At 39.3% G+C, this 21,718-nt stretch overlaps 1 protein-coding gene across 1 annotated transcript in view; it reads right to left on the bottom strand.

Annotated features, from left to right (window-relative positions):
* The window catches only part of ROBO1 (roundabout guidance receptor 1), a 1,116,086-nt gene that overhangs the window by 918,825 nt on the left and 175,543 nt on the right, over positions 1-21,718 (bottom strand). Inside the window, exon 2 of the mRNA XM_075073102.1 lies at positions 17,463-17,599. Coding sequence (XP_074929203.1) covers positions 17,463-17,550 — 88 coding nt within the window. The 5' untranslated portion in view covers positions 17,551-17,599. The remainder of the gene's footprint in view (positions 1-17,462; positions 17,600-21,718) is intronic.

Here is a 21,718-nt window from a genome sequence, read left to right as displayed (position 1 = left end):
GCCTGTGACTCTAGAGTAAGACTATTATAGTGATCCAGGAGTTCACATTTGCTACTGAATTGGTGAAATCTAATTACAGAACATATGACAGTTACAGTTTGGGGTATCTGTCCTGTTTTTGACAGTCTGCCCTGAGGTAGACACTCACAGTCCTGAGCCACTCTAGGTAGCGTGACACACATCTTCCAGCTGCTGCAACAAATGAGGCAATGGCCCTATAGACAACAAGCTCATTCACTATACAACCCTGATTCATGCCCAGAGCACCATCTGCCTGTGCACTGGAGCAGAGACACTGAGGAAAAAAAATAGAACATGATCATGCAGTGAAAGACAATCACAAAATATTTGCACAAAAGGGGTTAATTAAAATGGCACAGGGAATCCTCAGAGCTGGTATTTCCTAAATTTTGAATGCTTGCCTGCACAGACTTAATGTTTTTATAATATTTATGTGAAATAATCTAAAGTTTTTTTTTCAAAAATGAAGAAAACAGAAATGCCACTATGTGAAACAATATCAATTCATGCAGAATTAGAACCAGGGTGAGATGCATAGCACAGTCAGTACTCTACCACTTGAGTTAATGGCGTAACTGAAAGCAGTTGCAGATTTGTCATTCTCTATGAGGCCAGCCACTCAAGAAAAAATAACATCTCCATGCACTTTCACAGCAGAGGAATGGTGAGACTCAAAACTGGGTTAAAACTCCATGTTCTGAGGGAACTATACTCTTGTGGTTACAGATCCTTCTGCCCATCCTCTTCAATCTGTCATTCTCCTATTCCCATATCTCCACACCACCCTGGCTCCCTGGTTCAATGACAGTCCTTTCACCTCCCTGCTCCGCATTCCAGCTCCTCATCTTCATCCCCACCCTGTTCAGCTCTTTGCTGCAGTCTGCCCATCTCTTTGACCAAGACTTCCCGCTCCTTCAGGCCCAGCGCCTCACCAACCTGCAGTTGAATCAGGCAGCTTTCACCACCACCTCCTCTTCACTGCCAGGACATCAGCAGCGGGAGTGATGAGGATGCAGAAGAGACAGTCTCCCTATTCTCAGTACCTGTGCCTGGCCTCTAGCACCCAAAAGAAGCAGTTGAAGGGGAAGTCCTACTCAGTTCTTGAAACTTTGGGCTGGAGCATACTCAAATACAGATTGAATCTTTGAAGAATTCAGTGTTAAATCTCGACAAATTTCTACCACACATATGCAAAGTGAGGTTCCAGGGATCATAACTTGGCCAACATGTTTTTCACAGGGGTAGAAACAGTGATAACACCAAATTTCAAGTCCCTATTCTCATGGACACATTAGAGCTCACTAAAACAGTTTCAATAATTTGTTATCATGGGCAAAGCAACATATCCTCCCTAAACCTCATTCTGAGAAATGGCTGAACCATTTTGTTTCAAGTTTTCCAAAAAATTCAGCCTGCAGCAGACACCCTACATGGGTAATTTCAACCCAAACAGTTAGTCGGGCAAATGGTATGAGCAACTGAAAAATAGGGTTTTAAAGGGAAATGTTGGGAAAGCTTAATTATAGGCATTGCTACCTGCATAATCATTGCTTAAAGATTGAAGTAAAAATTCAGAGTGATCAAAGAAATTCATTATATTACTGAAAGCATCTAATAAGCTAAAAAGGACACACAAGATGTTAAGAACGCAAGTAATTAGAATGGCACACAGACTACTGCTGAAGAGGTTACTTTTATACATATACATGAAGCTTGTTGGAGATGAAGGAAGAGTTGATTAAACATTACAGCAAACAGGCAAAAACTAACCACCATACAGCAATAAGGGAATCTGCAGAGAGAAGGCTAAAACACTTTTGTGGAGTATGAGTGAGAAATGATGGACCAAGTACATCAAGCAACTAATTATGTTAAATTGAATAATACTACATGAAATGTCAAAAGAAAAAGTGTAAATTTATTAAGAATTATCTTAGATGAAAGTCAGATCACTCAACTCTTTAAATTGACAGTAGTCAATTCATTAGTAAGTTCTAATGGTGCCTATGAGTGTATTGTGGCCTCCTGATTAAATAAGACATTTGCTACCTTGGCACTATAACACTAAAACATTGAGTATGATTTGTCACATATATTAAGCACCTGAGCTCATATCATCAATCAGAACAAAAATTTTATATAATGGACCTAGAATGGAGCAGTTAATACACATCACATATTCCATCCATTTGTTAAAGAAAGTGTGTGTGTGGGGGGGAGGCATCTTAACATTAATGAAAGGTCAAATTCAACAGGTGCATGCATGTGTTTGTGTATGTCTAAAAAAATACAAGTTATTGCTTCTGCAGGACAGATTTTGATATTGTTTATCTCCCCTGCCAAGACTGTCACCTTATCCGAATTAAATGCTGACCAACAGATTTCACTTATTTCTTGCAAAGAACTGTAACAGATTGATTGGAGTTTCTGCAATAATAGAAAGGTTAAATATTTCAAACCAGAGCTCAATCCCAGACCTGAGACTGAATAAGTTGTGATTGATCTCAGACCATCCTTTTTCCCACTGAGGTTAATTACGTTGAAATACTAGATGATCCACACTTTCCTGCTACGATGTGCACAATTTCTTCTTTATATTTTTCTTTTTAGTCCTTTCACTTTTATTTATGAAATAGTTCCAGTTTTCTTTAGAAAGCCTTTATACAGTAGTTCACAGAAACAGGAAAAAATCCCACGATATGAATATTTTGTGGCAAGCAAGAGATAGAGGGCCATGTCTCTACTGGATAATAGTCGATATTAGCTATAAATCAGTTTATAAAACTTGTAATTGATAAATTCGATTTTATGAGCAGCACGAGAGCCAGCAGTACGGGGCGTTGTGCATCCTGCCGAAGGCAACGTCGATTTCTGAAGGCATTGGGCATTGTGGGACCTCTTTGCCTTTGTATCTCCTACAGTTCCCAGCATCTCCCCTGCCCCTTGGAATTCTGGGTTAATCATTATTGTCGCGGGTGGTTTATGGGTAAGATGTCTGTAGTTCATTCCTTCGCTCTGGGAAAACATCAGGCGTACAATCTTTCTCGCCGTTTTTCCCCTGGATTGCCCTGGCAGACGCATAGCCGGCAACCATGGAGCCTGTTCAGCTTTTTTTTCCTGCACCGTATGTTACTGGATGCGCGGACAGAGAGGCGATAACTCCAGCCTTACACAGCAGCACCATTCATTTGCTTTTGCATGAAGCATAGACGGGATGGTTACCATTGTTTCTGTACTGTCTACTGCGGAATAAACTGGCAATGAATGATGTTATCGCTCCCCTCTGTACTGTCCGCTGCTATTCATGAGCCCTGGCTGAAATGGGCGGGGCGGCAACGCAAAAGCAAAATTGGGATTGACTCCCGAGTCAATCCCTCCTATCGGTTTCTAAAAATAGAGTCAGTCCTGCCTAGATAAGGGGCAAGTGTATCAGAGAGCACAGTGCTCCATGTCAGTATTACGGGGTGCCCCTGCAACAACCCCACCCTTTGCTTCCTTCTCCCCCCAACCTTCCTGGGCTACGTGGCAGTGTCCTGCACATTTGTGTCATGAAGATATAAAATACAGGATTAAGAAAAACTGATTAGTGACATAAAATGAGGGGGAGGCAGCCTCCCGCGGTGATGATAGTTCAGGCAGGACATTAAGCGGTGTGGGGAGAGGAGCAGAGCATGCTGCTGGCTATGACAGTCCAGGCAGTACAGAATCTTTTCTTTACACAGGAAAGGGAGGGGCTGATTGAAGCTCAGCCCCAGTTGCTATGATGAAGATGGTTACTAGCCGTTCTGTCCTATCTTACTGGGAGTGACCAGAATCATCCTGTTCTTACCCAGGCGCCCCATTATTCAGTTAAAAACATTGGAGCACTCAGGGTTCATGAGGACAGTTACCAGTCCTATTGCACCGTTCTACACGGGGAGGGAGAGAAGCGGATACTGCTCTTCTCACGCTGCAGCATCACGTCTACCAGCAGCATTTCAGTACACATAGTGGACATGAAAGAAGTCAAGAAATGATTTCTTTCCCTTTTCTTCAAGTGTGGTGGGGGGAAAAAACTGAGGAGCTATTCCCGAACCACGCAGAACACTGTGTTTGAACTACAGACATTGGGGACAGCCAACGAATGCAATACTTTCAGAAACTGCTGTGGACTGTGGGATAGCTGGAGTCCTCATACACCACTCCTCCCTCCATGAGCGTCCATTTGATTCTTTGGCTTTCCGTTACACTTGTCAGGCAGCACTGTGTAGCCTGGAGATTTTTTTCAAACGCTTTGGCATTTCGTCTTCTGTAATGGAGCTCTGATACAACAGATTTGTCTCCCCATAAAGTGATCAGATCCAGTATCTTCCCGTACGGTCCATGCTGAGCTCTTTTTGGATTTGGGACTGCATCGCCACCCGTGCTGATCAGAGCTCCACGCTGGGCAAACAGGAAATGTAATTCAAAAGTTCGCGGGGCTTTTCCTGTTTACCTGCCCACTGCATCCGAGTTCAGATTGCTGTCCAGAGCGGTCAGTGGTGCACTGTGGGGTACTGCCCGGAGGCCAATAACGTCGATTTCCGTCCACACTAACCGTAATCCGATATGTTAACATCGAATTTAGTGCTACTCCTCTAGTCGGGGAGGAGTACAGAAATCGATTTAAAGAGCCCTTTATATCGATATAAAGGGCGTTGTAGTGTGGACGGGTACAGTGTTAAATCGATTTAACGCTCTTTAAATCGATTTAAACCCGTAGTGTAGACCAGGCCTGAAACTAATTTTATTACATTTCTTTATAAGTAAGTCCCTACAACAGAATGGGAAGTCAATCTTCCAAAGAGAAGCAATTCCACCAATTCAAGACAGCAAAGATACTGTGAAAATTTCTTTAGTGCTTGAAAGAAGATGGATGAAGATTAATGTTCATGCTGCATATGTAAAAAGGCCTTTTGAAGTAACTAAATACTAATCAAATTACAAGTACTTTCCATAGAAACAAAAAATTTAGCAAATTGGGGGGTTACAGTAAGACAGCCTTCTGGAAACTACTGTAAGGTATTAGTTCAGTATCCTCAATTTCTCTACTGAAGACTAAAGAGAAAAAACAACATCAAGTCCGAGAAAGAGCATTTTTTCACCTTGGTGGCAATTTTTCCCCTTTGCTAAGGAGTTGTGTGAGAAATCAAGAGTTAAAAGGTAGGCCCAGTCTCAGTCTTCTTTTGACCTGATCTTCCTACTTAAATTCTAGCATAAAAAATGCTAATTGTCTGAAGAAGATGATTGGGCTAAGTGTTGAAGAAACATCTTTAGAAATGGAAAGACCACTTTTCTCTCTTTCAGCAGAGGTACAGAGATAATACAGAGCCTATCTTACTGATTGCATTATACAGTTTCATCAAGAAAACCTCCACTTTTGAATTTTCCTTAAATTTGACACCGAATTTCTGACTTGCCACACAAGAAACCTATAGAAACCAGTAAGTCTCTCCTTGGGAATTTAATTCCAGCCTTCCCCATAACACAGAGATCCTGGATAAGAATCACACAGTTGAAAATTGTAAGTAAGGAATCAGAGATTGCACAATTTTAGACCTGATAAAAATAAGGAGGTGGAGTAATATTGCAATCATTTTGTCATTTTTCCTTCTCCCTCCTTTAAAAAAAATCAAAATTTGGAACAGCTCTAGTAAGCTGAAATACAATTCTATAGCTCAAATGGAAAAGCAAGTGCTTTACAATATAGCAGTGAAGACCGATAAAAGCCTGCTAAAGAGAGCAAGAATTGTATGAGATGATCAGCATCTCAGCATCCTGGAATCTAAAAAGCACAGCAAGAGGTAAATGTGACTCAGACTATATGTGGAATAACCGATTATTTGAATCCTAACTAGCTCATTCAAAACAAATGCTAATGTGAAAGAAACCATACATAAAACCTTTTTCTCTTTAGTAACCAGTGATCTGATTAAAGTAAGCAGACAAAACCAAATGTTGCTTTAGAACAGATATAATGATGTTCTTATTAAGTTTAAAAATAGGTGATTTTTTTGGGCACCAAGGAAAACAAATCTTTTATAGCAGAGCATATCACAAATATTTTGAGTTCATTAACTGGTCAGAACTCAGCTACATCAGTGACTATTCACAACTCAAGACAACTCTGGACTCCTCTGAGATGATGCAGCTAACTAAACTCACAATAAAATGCCTGAGAGGTCAATAACAGCTGCTGGGTGCTCTGCACTTTTGAAACTCAGTCACTTATTTAGGTGACTAAGGTCCCACTTCAGCAAGAAAGGTAAGCACATGACTAACTTTAAGCATGTGAGCAGTCCCAGTGATTTCAGTGGAACCACTCACATGTACTTAAAATTAGGCATGTGCTTATGTACCTTCAAGAGGAATTTAGGAGCCTAAATTTTAGGATCCTAATTATTAAAGTATTGACCATAGATTTCCACTTTGTTCAACCTCTTTATTAATGATCTGGATGATGGGATTAATTGCATCCTCAGCAAGTTCGCAGATGACATTAAACTGGGAGGAGAGGTAAATATGCTGGGGGGTAGGGATAGGATCCAGAGTGACCTAGACAAATTGGAGGATTGGGCCAAAAGAAATCTCATGAGTTTCAACAAGGACAAGTGCAGAGTCCTGCACTTAGGAAGGAAGAATCTCATGCACTGTACAGGCTGGGGACCGACTAGCTAAGCAGCAGTTCTGCAGAAAAGGATCTGGGGATTGCAGTGGACGAGACGCGGGATACGAGTCAGCAGTGTGCCCTTGTTGCAAGAAGGCTCATGTCATAATGGGCTGTATTAGTAGGAGCATTGCCAGCAGATCGAGGGAAGTGATTATTCCCCTCTATTCAGCACTGGTGAGGCCACATCTGGAGTACTGCATCCAGTTTTGGTGTTCCCCCTCCTCACAGAAGGAAAGTGGACAAACAGGAGAGAGTCCAGCGGAGGGCAATGGAAATGATTAGGGGGCTGGGACACATGCCTTACAAGCAGAGGCTGAGGGAACAGGGGTTATTTAGTCTGCAGAAGAGAAGGGTGAGCGAAGTTTGATAGCAGCCTTCAACTACCTGAAAGGGGGTTCCACAGAGGATGGAGCTAGGCTGCTCTCAGTGGGGGCAGGTGACAGAACAAGAAGCAATGGTTTCAAGTTGCAGTGGGAGAGGTGTAGGTTGGATATTAGGAAACGCTATTTCGCTAGGTGGGCGGTGAAGCACTGGAATGGGTTACTTAGGGAGGTGGTGGAATCTCCTTCCTTAGAAGGTTTTTAAGGTCAGGCTTGACAAAGCCCTGGCTGGGATGATTTAGGTGGTGTTGGTCCTGCTTTGAGCAGGCGATTGGACTAGATGACCTCCTGAGGTTCCTTCCAACTCGATATTCTATGATTCCATCAGTGTTTGTTAGTATACAAGAATACTATATAGAATATATAGAATACTGTGTTCCAAAATCATCGTATGCATAAACAAAATAACCATTTTTACACCTATATATGTAAACAAACTATACAGTTCAAAATAGAAGTGCAGTACATTAGGAACTGTTTAATATTACTGAGAATCTCTCTATAGGGTATAGTGTGGATTAAGAAAATCCTAATAAGCAAAACTGATTACTGTGAGGGGGGGAGGAGGGGTGTGGACAGAATCCCATCCAAAATGTAATTAATGAAATCTGTGAATATGCAGATGTAGTGAAAGGCTAACTAGATGTGCTTTGCAGTGCTCCTTGGAGGATCTTTCATCTTAATAATCACCTTAATAACAACGTTAATGAGATCCCATAAAGTGCTCAGGTGACAGGCACAGTGTAAGAGCCTGTATCACTAGGTTAAAAGGCACATTAAATCTAAACCTGTTTTGGGGCTCGTAATATTTCCAGAGCTTTTCCTTTGAGGCTGAAGACTCACTCAGCCCAAAGTTCCCCATGAAGCTTGAGAAAAAGTAGGGCAGCAATTAAATAGAATACACACACACACACACACACACACACACACACACACACACATATATACACACAGCTAAATCTGACTACATTAAAAACTGTATTTTACTTTTTGCAATTTGAATGGGATTATTTAATAGAGTGAGAACATATAAATCCAATGGACTCAAAAGGATACAATTTTATATAGAATACATATTTTCTTAAATTACACATAAAATTTGTGTGTGAAAACACCAAAACTAAAATCTGTTTAAAACTTGTTAAATATTCTAGTAACAAAATCTCAGACACCCAAATTTACAGCATCAATAATAAATTAGCAAGTGCACTTGCAAATGAATATCCCAATCTTGACCTTTTGAGAAGCCACAAATGTAAGACTGTGGTGGGGCAGCTGCCCCATACAGGCAGAAGCAGGGGTTAAAGCAGCTTTGGGGAGGCTGCCCACAATGCAGCCAATTAGAAGAGGGCTTATTGAGTCAGCCAATAGGGAGAAGACTTAGTGAAGCAGCCCATATAAGGATGGCTCATATAAGAAAGGCTGCTAAGCAGAACAGAGGCAGACTCTCCCTGGCTGCCTGTCGGAGGGGTGAGAGAGACAGCACCATGGACAGAAAAGTGTTGAGCAGAGTTGGGGAGGAGAGGGAGTTCTAGCGTAACAGCTGCCAGACTGAGGCCCTGATACAAGGGTAGAGAAGGTGCTATGGCTGCAGGGAAGTGCCCCAGGGAAATGGATGGGGGGGTAGGAAGAGGGGTAGTACGTGGCTGCCGGCTATATGATACCTGGGACGGTAACTGGAGTAGTGCGCACTCGCATCAGTGGCAAACTCCAGTCCATGCATTGGCCACTGAGGGGCGTGGCCAATGCATGGACTGCAGTTTGCCACTGATGCGAGTGGCTAGACCAAAGACTGCAGTTTGCCACCAAGGCAGCTGGTGGGACTGAGAACTTTTGGGTCCCCAGGAAGTTGGGGGGCAGAGAACTGAATGGGGCACAGCCAAATGAGGACGCTGCAGTCTGGGGAGCGACATGGGTCCTAGAGGTAGAGGCGAGAGTGATGACAGGCAAGACACCACTAGATGAGGATGCTCTGGTGAAATGAGAGCTAATTCCCAGGATGGCCAGCAGGAGGTATCACGGGGTGCCACTTACTCTCTTGTAAGTGATAAAGTTTGTTCATTTGTGTTTCCAAAATCAATCTCTTTAACATCAAGTACAAAAACAAATAGTTTTTTGGCCTTAACATATTCATCCCTCCAAATATGTTAGTTTCTATAGAAAAATCTGCACATTTTTGAGCTGTAACTCTGACTATGGAGAGACCTCAAGACAATTACTAAAATGTGAAACAGCAGAAAAACAATTAGTTTTAGTAGATGCTCAACTTCAAATGTCAAAATTGTGTCCATGTTACTTGTAAACATTTTATTGTGCACACCCACTGCATTTATCCCACTCTTTGCATTTACCACACAAAGCGAGCATGACCTCAATGTAAAAAGAAAAGCAATAACATTATAAATCTCATTACTCATTTTTTAGGTGAAAATCAGTCTAAAATAACCTCCATATCAATTCTGCAATGCCAACGAGCTAGCTGAAGTAGGATTTAGTTTACACAATTGTGTAAGGTTATAGCAGGTTCCTGCTAAATGTTTAGGACCAGATTCTGCTACTCCGATTAAATAGTTTCAAGTAGTCCCATTGATTTGATTGGGACTGCTCAGGAGGTGAGAGACTACACCACAGGAGTAAAGATGTCGGGATCTGGCCCACAGTGGACAAAACAAATACAAATCTAGTTCATTTCGGAAGGGTGTTAGCAGGATTCCTATCAGATTCTTTTTGAGCATTAATTGTCATTGGTACTGCCTGTTTTGGGGTTTTTGGTTTTGTTTTTAATCTACAGCAATTAAGCCAACACCCCTCCCCACACTGTACTCTTTCAAGTACAAGACCAGTTTTGAAGAATTGTTAAATCATCTTATATAGGCCTCTGCACTGTGCATTTAAAACAAAGAATGTAAGGTAGGGGCATACAGGATCTGGCAAAGAAGCACCTGGAGCAAGATGTCTGCAAGATCCCTTCCTAATAAAGCAGAGAAATGAAAAGTGGCAAAACAAAAACAATGCCATATTTCTTGTAGACAAAAGGGAAGAGTGTTTTCAAGAGCTCTACCTGGAGTCACAATTATAGCAGCTGTACCACCTAACCTCTATCAGTCATAATCTAGAACAGTGCCACTTTCTATTAAGCAAGCAATGGAGAAACTAAAATTACTTATACTAGTGTATGTGAGTCACTCAGCTTGCTCCAATGCATTCTGATGACTTAATTAGGTAGATAGGGTAGCACATGTGGTTTTCTAGTCAAGTTCATCACAAAGGCCAGATCATCAAAGCAGAATAGTTGTGTGCTCTACAGTTAGATTAAAAATACGGATTTCTTCATTAAGTGTCTTGAAGCTGACTGTGCCTCCTGGTTTGTCACCATCTATTTAGACAATTAAATAAAGCCTCATGCTAGAAATCCAAAGCTAATAAAAGAACCGTAAATTGAAGTACAGCTGGCAATCTTTTTATTTATTAAGTCCTCAGTGTACACTGTGACAATCTCTAGAAGCAAGGCACGTGCTGGGATTTTTTTCTTTAATATTTGTCCTCTTTCAAGGCATGACATTTCCACTGATAGGATTTGCAAATCTTTGTCATCTGCACAAAAAGTCAAAGAATAAACAAAGGTCACCTCTTAAAGCCAAGAAACATGAAACAATCAACGAACTTTGAAAAAAATGTTTGTGTCAATCAAAAAAGAAAAAGTATGATGAGCAGTAAAACTACTCCTGAAAGAATGATCTGACACGTGTCAGATAAAATTCTAGTTTAAATATATTATTCCAAAGCAGAAGTTAGAGCTACATGTTTCTACTTCTGTCAACAGGGCTGACTAGAAAAGAGAGAGATCAGTGGGTAGAGGATTGAGTTCTGGTCAAAGTGGGGGGAGGGAAGAGAAACCAGTTTATCCAACAAAATCTACAATGCAGTGGTTAGAATTTGGTGAATGTTAGCTAACCATAGCATAATATACAAGACATTTACTACATAGTCTTTATTTGCTATTGGTATGAAATAATCATCTCTTCTGCTCTTCACCACAAAGCCAGCATCACATGAATGATGCAGAATGACATATGATATTTATCTGATGGCATAGATTGCATTGTATTATGGAAGACTATAACAGTCATAATTTAAACATAGTGAATAAATAATACAGTTCAAATAAATGCAAAATCTTTAAAGATATTTTGTTAAAAATCCTGAGTCAAAACCTCTCTCTCAATTAAGAAGGAAAAACCCTTTCATGAGAAGCCACACTTTTTTAAAGTGAAGTCATAATTCACCTATATGCATACAGGAAGTACCTACAACAATTAAAACAGCTTCCTTTGTCAATCCTCTACCCTTGCTCCCCCTCAATTATTCAATCTTCTAAAAAAAAATTTTTTTTTAGATAAAATTCTCCCTCATAGGTCACAGCTATATTTGGAAATTTGAAAATAAAATTTTATCGGTCAACTCTAAGCTATTTAAGCATGGAGGAAAAAAGAACCCACACACTTTGCCCTTCTATTCTAATCTGGGATGAAATCCTGGCCCCACTAAAATCAAAGGCAAAACTTCTATTGACTTCATTAGGGCAGGATTTCTCTGACAATTAAATGCTGAATGGTAGAAACTTCAAACTTGACTTGCTTTGTAGGTATTATGAAACCTTAAGAAGCTTGCTAAATTTGAAGAAAATCAGATCAGTACTTTTAATTTAAAATTATGGGCACTTGATGCATTAAACTCCTACTGCCTTTACAAAATACCTTGTAACGGTTTTTGTTAAAATGCTTTTGTTTGGGATTATGAAGATACCTCACTCAAATTAGTAAAATTCGTGGAAAAACAAAAAATTGAATACTTTCCATGTGGAACTTGGGAACTTGTCAACAGTACAGCCATGTTAATGTTGCCCTTCTGGAGGCCCTTCTTCATATTTAAAAGGGCCAGCTAGCAGGAAAGCATGAGGTGAAAGGGTAATTGCCTACTTGGGAAAGGAGGACAGACCATCAACTTTCTGAAAGCCAAGGATCTCGCTGACAGGCACAGTGAGGTTTTCTGAGCTGGTCTTTGGTATCCAATGTATTTGAGCTAGTTATATCATAGCAAAATAAGATGTCATTATGTTGGTAGAATAAAAATCCACATCCATTATGGACATTGGTGGTCTCCTGCTCTTAAGGTTTATAATCCAAATTGTCATAGGGATGCATTTCCTAATACTCATAATAATGATTCTCTACTCCACCACCTAACTTAGTCAACTTGTAAGCATCACATGGTGAAGAGCTCCACCTTAAGGAATTCATAAAAGCATATGAAGAGGTCTCAACTAAAGTAGCTTCACTTAGATGCTTCAGCTCTTAACTACACATTGCAGAGAGTCACCAGGACAAGAAGCATACACAGATACAATAGAGGTAAAGCTATGGTTGAGGCCAAGTGGTGGCCATTTCATTTTTAACCTTCCCCCCAAAATAAACTTTTACCTTGAACTATTTCATGCTCAAATCTCAGCACCAAGGTAATTTGGAAAGTTTGATCAAAATTTGTTCAGTCATGTTAGAGCCAAGCAAGTGTGAAATAAATGTAAATTGTTTTATAAAAAGTGACAATGTCAATTTCTATGAAAGAGGTGGATAGAGATCCTATGTCATGGATCCATTTTTCAAGATACCCACATAAGTGTTCTAGGTTACTACAGAGATTACAAAATTGGTTGTCAAAAGGTAGTATGCACACATTAGACAAAGTATCAGATCCAGATAGCAAAATCACAAATTTGAGAAGGAAGTGCCAAAGGAAATCAGCAAACTCTTAAATTGTATTTTTCAATTCACCAGCTCAGAGTCCTTTAAATGCTAGTTTAAAAAGATGAACTATAAACTAATAAGATTAACAATGGCTGTGGGGGAAAATCCTGGAAGCCACTGTAAATGATATGGTGATAGAAAAGGAGGTTTTTTTGTTGTTCTAAGTAAAAAAAAAAAAAAAATTATAGGAAAGAAAGTAAAATGAAAAAGTTATGCATTGATGATGAACTATGAGTCTCAAAGGTGAACTAAAAGTACACACCAAATAATTTGCTAAAAGGAATAGAACTTTCTAGTTATTGACATTACTTAATTCTGACCATCTCTAATAGGGTCATCTGTTTGATGAAAGATCTGATTTACAAGTGAGATACTGTCATTGGCTGCAGTCAAGAATATAGGAAGGTTTCTTAAACATTAGAAAAGTGGCTCACACTCACCCCAGTGGGACACATTTCACAAGGTCATATTTTGTTGTTTTGCGTGATTTCTCCAGAACAAAAGCTATTGTCCAGCTGAAATAATGGATTGGTGTGTCTATTTACATATTATAAAGAAAATTCCAAAGCAACAACTACCTTTCTGAGAGCATTGAGAGCAATGAAAATCAGAATTACATTTTTTTTTAAATGTTTCACTTTGCTTAGTTATCATAAAAGTGTCTGGAGACTTCTACAAAAACTACTCAAACCTGCCCTTGGCTTTATTTTCTCACATTTCTTCTACTGCGGGGGTGGAGGCAAGGGAATTCCATCTCTCCCTCCTGCCCTCAATAAAAGCTACAGAGAATTCAACTACAAAAATCCACCAGTCATAGGAGCCATTAGAAGCAAGTACCAATCCACAAAGTCCTGTGTCTCTATGCTGGATGCAGGTAGGAGAGAATGTTATGGGGAACAGTAGTGGTCTGTGCAGCCCCACAGAGCTTAAACCCCACACAGCAGAAAGTGTTCTGCAGGATCAGAGGGAAAGCAGGGGCATGTCAAGGAACAGGCATTCCCTCCCCTTCCACAACTCCCTGTGGTAAGGGCGGGATACAAAATCCAGTGAGGTCAGTTGAAGAGTTTCCATTGGCTTAATAGGTTTTGGATCAGGCCCTAAAAATCTGCAGCTTTTTGATCCCCTCTGGACAAAAACTGATAGGCGCATTTAGGATTAAATTATTAATATTCTACTACAATAAAAGGTTTTCTTTGTCCTTTTTAGATCATTTCAGTGTTTTGTTGTAGCTGTCTTGCTAATGTAATATCTGATAACATTAAAACATTTCAGTGACATAACTAATTTTATAATGTGTTTTAGATGTATTTGTTGTTCTGCTTTGCATTTGTTTTAGTTAATATCTAGTTTTCCTAGATCAATGCACTTACAAATGAACAAGTTATCTAATTTTTAAACAAATACAGTACCTAAGAGAAAAAAAATCACATCTTTGTCATATAATTTTCAAACCCATGTTCAGTGAAGAGGTGGCATGGCAGAAATACTATATGCCTCAGGAGACAAGCAGAATGGAATTGAGAGTGTATTTTATATGTGAATTAGAGGTAAGATGTAATGACACAGGATGAAAGGCTCAGCAGTGACTTTAATAAAGGCAGGAGACAGTGCTTCCCTGTGGACTCTATATGCAAAGGAATAAGACTCAACTAGAATATGTGAAAAGATTCGACAAAAAGCAGGAATAAATGTTTCAAAGTTGTGAGATTTCTATTAAAATTCATCTGCATTTTATTGAAGTAGAGAATTCGAACTCCGAGACTAACATTTCTGTGAGTTGATCACATGCCATTACAACAACAAATATCTGGGACAATTTCCTATCTTCTGATATAAAGTATTACAGGATAAAGAACTGAAGGGCTCCATTAAAATAGGTCTTTCCTTTAAAAAGAATTGTACATATTATAAGGCAATTAAAACAATGTGGTTAGCATCTGTCTAAAAATAATTTCATTGCTCCTGATATTTTGAAATTGTGGTTTGATTTTTATTTCGATATATGAATAACCCACTTGATTTTGCAATCTACAGGGTATTTACAGTTTTAATTGCTATCCTTTATTATGTGCTTTTTAGCAATCCTCAAAAAAGAGCAGTTATCTATGGCTCTAATACTGTTGAAATATGAAGCAGAGTTCCAGAGAAGAATTACTGCTTTCATGCCCCTCCTCCCTTTTTTAAATAAGGGGGGAAGTTTGTGATTTTGCACCGATCTCTTTCTTCGAATCATTTAAAAAAATATCTAAGTAAAAGACCTGAAGCAAAGCAAAATGAATGAGATGAACTCCTGGAAGAGAAATCTTGCTTTTTTTTGATCCTGTGCGATAATTGCAGTTCTGGCGTGCTGCCATTGAGGCTGAACATACTATGATGTCTGGCCAAGTAAAGCAATCTCTTGGTTCAAATCTGAAGTCTGTGATGAAAATTACAAAGCAGAGACAAAATCAAAATGCCACCTGTGATTTTATGCTAAAACTAATTTGATGGAAAGAGCAACACAATGCAAACAGCCTTTTTAACATAGTCTAACGTCTGACTAGATTGAAACCAATGTTAATAGATGGAGATAGGTATTGTGAAAATAAGTTGGGCTCTGCAGATGTTCTTTTTAAATTGGCAGTCTGCTTCTGTCTGACAGGTAAATTGCTCTGAAATTATGTTTGAAGTCTGAGGTCAAACTTTTTAAGACAAGAATTTTAAACTAATATACTTTTGCTGGAATCTTTATTCCCCTGCTAGACTATTCAATAGGTACTAAACAAAAGTAATCTACATTTCTTCATTTCCTCTCCATACACCATATGCACTATAGGTCTAGAAACTTATAAAGAGGTGGGTCCTCCCGCCCCCCTTCAGGGGTCTACATTGGAGTTGGTTGCTATAGAAGTAGTTGTCCAACTGCAACAATCTCAGCAATAATCCAGAATTGAATCACTGACCTCTTAAATTGAAAACGTAAGAAATAATCATGCTACATTGCAAGAACTCTGATTAGCTTACAACGAGCCAATGTGGTTACTCAGCTCATTTGCTTGTCATTAATATCTAGAAACAGATTATCTAACAAGGAGCTTATTGCCTATATAACTGTGTATGGGGTAAAAAATGAACAAAGGGAAATATTGCAGTTTTGTTGTACTATTATGAATGTTTTTTAGAAAGTGAGGAATTTCTTGTGAGATGTTCCCATTTTTCAGTTTCACTGACTTTGAATCTGGCCCTGTATGCATTGTGCAGGCACCATAATATTACATGCCTAATACAGTAATATTAGCAATCATATCCAGGATAGCACTGTCAGAATCAGTGTAATTTAGATACTTATTGGTAAAATAAAATTTAAAAAAGCATCACTATCACTTTCTTTTGTGAACTTCTGTTGGTGCCATTACTATTTATAGTCAAGTTCAATGCCATATATCTATTTTATTTATAATATTGCACATTGAAGAAAGAAAGAGTATACCAGTTAGAGCAGCTTCTAACAATGTAGATGGTCTGAATCTATCTCATTTGCTAGATTTTGCTTCATATATGTTGTCCCATCCAAAATTCAAGGCTAATGTGGAGTATTAATCAAGTATGACAGCACAGGATTTACTGAGCTCTCACAAAATAGCATAAACTGTATTTCTGTAACTGTGCTAAAGAGTACAGTAGAACCTCAGAGTTACAAACACCAGAGTTAAGAACGGATCAGTCAACCACACACTTCATTTGGAACTGGTATGCAATCAGGCAGCATCAGAGACAAAAATAAACAAATAAATAAATAAAAGCAAATGCAGTACAGTACTGTGTTTAAATGTAAACTACTAAAAATAAAGGGAAAGTTTAAAAAATATTTGACAAGAGAAGGACAATGATTATGTGCTTGTTTCATTTAAATTAAGATAGTTACAAGCAGCATTTTTCTTCTGCATAGTAAAGTTTCAAAGCTGTAAAGTCAATATTCAGTTGTAAACTTTTTAAAGAACAACCATAATGTTTTATACAGAGTTACGGACATTTCAGAATTACGAACAAACTCCATTCCCAAGCATGCTTAACCGTTATATATTCTCTTTAGAAGACTTAGAAGAAGAAAGTATTTCTAACTTCACTGAAAACGATGGTAACTAGATGGAGTGCAAGCACAGTGCATTTTAGCAATTAACTTATAGTATATATTTGTATTTCAGCTATTTCATATTTTCAGTACTTTGCTATTTCCTTTCTTCAGTGATGTTTTCTATGGATTTAGTATTCTCTTTGATCTTCACGTTCACTTTTTCACTTTGCATTTTTTTTTCTCTCCCCACCGCCCCAGCAGTGTTAATCAAAGGAATCCTTTAGCAAGCCTCCTTAACCTTCTGGTAACTATATCTTAAGGCCACTCCTTACATATTTTCTTTCATAGTCTAAAAGAGCAATTCAGTGCCACATAGACCCTAGAGTTCTCATTAAACTCTGAACTTTAGAAATATAGATATGCACAGAGAAACATTCACACCAACATAAAATAAATTTTGAAGAACAAAGATGCATATAGCTATTCAGAGTACATTAAAATAAGTAAGTACCTACCTGGAATAATCTGACCCAGTAACTGGTGGGACCTGGACAGGCTGAGTACAGCTACAATGACAAAAAAAGGATAATATTCCCATTTCATGATGTTTCCTTCTTTGCATTACACCAGCTCAGCAGCATTTAAGTGTTATCTGCAACAAAAGTGGAAAGAAGGTGGACTAAGATGACAATTTATAGTCATTGGCAATTTGGAAGAGCTTTAAAACACTTTTAGCCTAGTACTTCTCTGTCAAATTCACTATTTCAATATAGTTCTTTATTCAAGCACTTTTGATTCTTTGTAGTCAATAGTTGGTCGTAAAATATGAACGGACATGAATCCACATACTACAGCAGACCAGGCACCAACAGTGGCAGATGCACTGAAGGAAGGCATGAGAAACCCCATAATAGACGATGTATGATTATTTAATGCTGTTGGCTGGTCAAGCTAACGTGTAAACTGTATATGAGAACTTAAGCACGTGCATAAAAATCTTTCTGAATTTAGGGTTAAATCAACCCCTGCTCAGGAAAGCACTTAAAACACATGCTTAACTTTAAGCATATACTCGAATCTCTTAAGTAACACACATGCATGACTGCTTTTCTTAGGTAGGGTTTGTTGAATAAGGGCTGTAGGAATCAGTCTTGCCAATGTATTGAGTACTCTGACTAGATTCAGCAAAGCACTTAATTATGAAAAGGCAAAACTCCCACTGGCTTCTATGATGCAGGATCCATTCCTGGTGGAATTCTGAGCTAAAAAAATTAAGAATTCTGCACACGGTATTTTAAAATTCTGCATATTTTGTCCATATAACACAATATAATCACACCAGTTTCAATTATTTTGGTAATTTCATATTTCAAAATGCTTGTCAGCAAGTATGTCTGACTATACAGACAACAAAAAAGATTCCCCCAGGAGTAGAGTTAAAGAAACCCCTATGACAACTCAGTTCCTGTTTCTCTGTTATGCTTTTGTTAGGTGCCTCAGTCTGGGTGTGTCATATGTGCCCGCTGGGAACACCTTGAGGGGAAAACTGGGCCACTCCGGTCTTTTAGTCGATACTTGTTTTTTTGCCCTGTCCCTGTAGGATTACTATATTTCAAGTTCCCAGAGAGAGGACACTACTGGGGGGAGGGTGAGAGGGAGGGAGACCTGGATGGGGAGTACAGTTAGGGGGTGTTGAAGGGGTGTGTGTGTACTGGGAAAAGGTATTTGTTGGGTGCTGTAGGCTCCTCTCTGGTCTAGACACCCACACTCCCTCTACCCCCATAGCCCAGCTGCAGGCTCTGCGCCACATAGCTTCATTACTATCCCACCGGGATATGCAGTACTTCCTCACCCTTTGGATCTGTATTTCAAATTAGCTTTCTCTGGAAAACACACACAGCCAGCCTTTCAGGTACAAAAATGAAAAGCCAGACAGTGCTAATGGTTCATCAACAAAGAGAATGGGCTGTGGAATAGCTTAACCTTCCTGTAAATGTTTCGTCTAGCCTGTAGGTAATGGCTGCTATGAATCTGCAAGGACATATGACCAGACCACATGGCCCTGAACTCCATTTTGGGTACCTGTATTTTTCCCACAAACTGGGAACCAGCTTTGAAACCAAGGGTTCCTGCCATATGGAAAAGCTATATAAGACAGGAAGTGACATCATCTGTTGTTCTTTACTTCCCCGTAACTCAACACCTGAGAGAAGTTCCAAAAGAAAAGGACTTGGAACAGGGGTGGGGAGCCCAATCTGCAAAGCAAATGTAGCTTGCGTCTTGAGAATCTGCAAGCCTGCTTGTATCATCAGTCAGGGTGAGAAATTCCTAATTCATAGCCAGCCTTTCTAGTATTTTAGGCTTAGTTTGTAGTTTGTTTATTTACTAGGTAATCTGTGCTTTGATCTATCTGTATCACTTAAAATCTATCTTTTTTTAGTTAATAAACTTGTTTTTGCTTTATCTAAACCATGTACCTTTGAGTGAAATGTCTGGGGAAAAATCTCAATTTGGTTAATACAAGCGTACTGTGCATATCCTTCCCACATCGAGGGGAGGACAAACTTTATGAGCTTACATTGTACAGATGCTTGTGCAGTGCAAGACGGTACAATTTTGGGTTTATGCTCCAGCAAGGTACAGGGTGGAGGAGCTGGGCAATTAGCAGCTGTCTCCTGCCTGTCTTTGAGTAAAGCACTCAGGTACCTCAGTTTGGGGGGGTGTTGCCACCTGCTGTCATGTTCGGTGACCTCAGGGCCTGAAGAAGCTGTGAGTCACCAATAGAGCAGTGGTAGATTACAGGGGCACACCGGTTCCCACAGCTCCCGAACTGCACCCAAGGGGTGACAATCCATCACAAAACAGAAAAAAAACAAATATTGTGAAGCCTGTTTGTAGGGAGCAGATCTGCTGAGTAAAATGTACATATTTTAGTGTCACTTTTTTTTTTAACCATAATTACAAGTTCAAGGCTGTTCACAACCCCACACACTTCTTAAAATTATCTCACTCTATCTACAATCCTAGTCAATCTTAAACTCATGTTCTCTCTTCATAGCATTTTTTTCCTATATCTCACACTCACTCTTTTGTGCCCCTTTTTCAGACCAAGCCCTATTTTTAGGAGGATCTTTTACTTCCTGATCACCAAGTAACACTCCATCATCTCTTTCAAATTCCTTCTTAAAAAAATGAGGATTTTTTTCATGTGTCCCAGGTTGACCAAATCAATTCTTTCTGTTTGAATCTTTTATTTCATATATAGTACTATTTCTGAGGTAAGAGTTATGCCCTTTGTGACCAGGATGCCACGTTTTAGGAATTTTGCAAATTGTAAAATGTCCACATTTGCTTTATCATTGTCAATCATTGACTTTAATGGGAGCAGGATGGTGCTCAAATGTAAAATATACAAATGGAGCTGAAGTAGGCAGGAATATCATGCTCAACCAGTAAGTGGGGCTTGTGATATCTTAATTATGTTAGTTCTTACTTTTCTAACACCATTGTCAATTCTGCTAGTTACATGCATTTTTTAAACTCAGATTTTTCACTCAAAAACTATACAAATACAAGCCAGCATTCATTACAGAGGAAAAATCCATTATTTTCCATTCCTACCTCAATCCCACCAATATATATTTAAAGAATAGTCAAAAAGCCTGAAAAATATCTAATTCAGCACTGGGTCTATTCACTACAATCTTATCTGAGGATATTACCAAAAAATTTGAAAGGAAGTTTAAAAAAAATGAATATTTCCAGTTTGCCTCTCTCTCTCTCTTACATTTGCTGTACCTGTGCTGCTGCCACCATGACAACCAGCAGTGACAGCAATTCTGTTCCTCCCTCCCTCTCCTGCCCTTCCCCACCTGTGGCAGAAGTGCTCATTTTGGTCCTGCTATCACGACCACAGGCAATACTCATACTCCTTTCTCTCCTGAGCGAAACACAAACATTCCTCCACTTCCCTCCCCACCTTCTCCATCACTGCCATGACATCTAGTGTTATGAGCATGCCTGTTCCTCAATCCCTCTCCCACCTGGCTGTACTACCTCCAGCAGAGGCCAATTGGGAATAAACAAGAACAAATGTGAAGCCAGCCTCAACTGCATAATAACAGGGACAAGCCACCTGCTTCCCAGTAAAAAAGGGTTAATTCCAGCTCAACATTTTGTCTTGCACAAGTTTTCAGGGAAAGGGCGATGAGGCTGCTTGGGGGAAGAAATAGGTAGACTACTTGCCAAGTAGCGCCCCAAACCAAGTCTCATAGGTCTGTGATGAACCCCAGACTGGGCAGTTTTCATGTTTACTTACTGATAGCAGCTGCTTAAAGATAGCGCTTTACAATTATCTACCTTGTGAAGTGCTCCAGGATTTTTCCCAATGAAAGTATATTTATCCCTGTTTTACAGGTTGGCATAGCGTTCTTAAATGATTTGCTAAATGCCAGTCATTGAATCAAAGACAGAAAAGGGAATTTCTCAAACCCAGGCCTCAAGATTTCAGTGCTCTATTCTAACCACTATAAAGTGCTATTGCATCACTATGTAAAACCATTTACAAAGTTGGCTTTCAGTTCCCAGTTTCCACAACCATGCATCCCACTCTAAAGAGGAAATGTCAGTGCCTCAGTCAAATTTTGGGGGATCCTACTTTAAGTGAGGCAATGTCTTCCACTAGACAATGTCTCACATTTATTTTGGGTGTCATGGATCTAGAATGAAATGGGGTTACATTTCATGTCCACATGAAGGAATTATTGCACTA

This window comes from Chelonoidis abingdonii, chromosome 1 (assembly GCF_003597395.2).
Source record: "Chelonoidis abingdonii isolate Lonesome George chromosome 1, CheloAbing_2.0, whole genome shotgun sequence".
Taxonomy (NCBI): Eukaryota; Metazoa; Chordata; order Testudines; family Testudinidae; genus Chelonoidis; species Chelonoidis abingdonii.
This window is presented reverse-complemented; position numbering and strand designations above follow the sequence as displayed.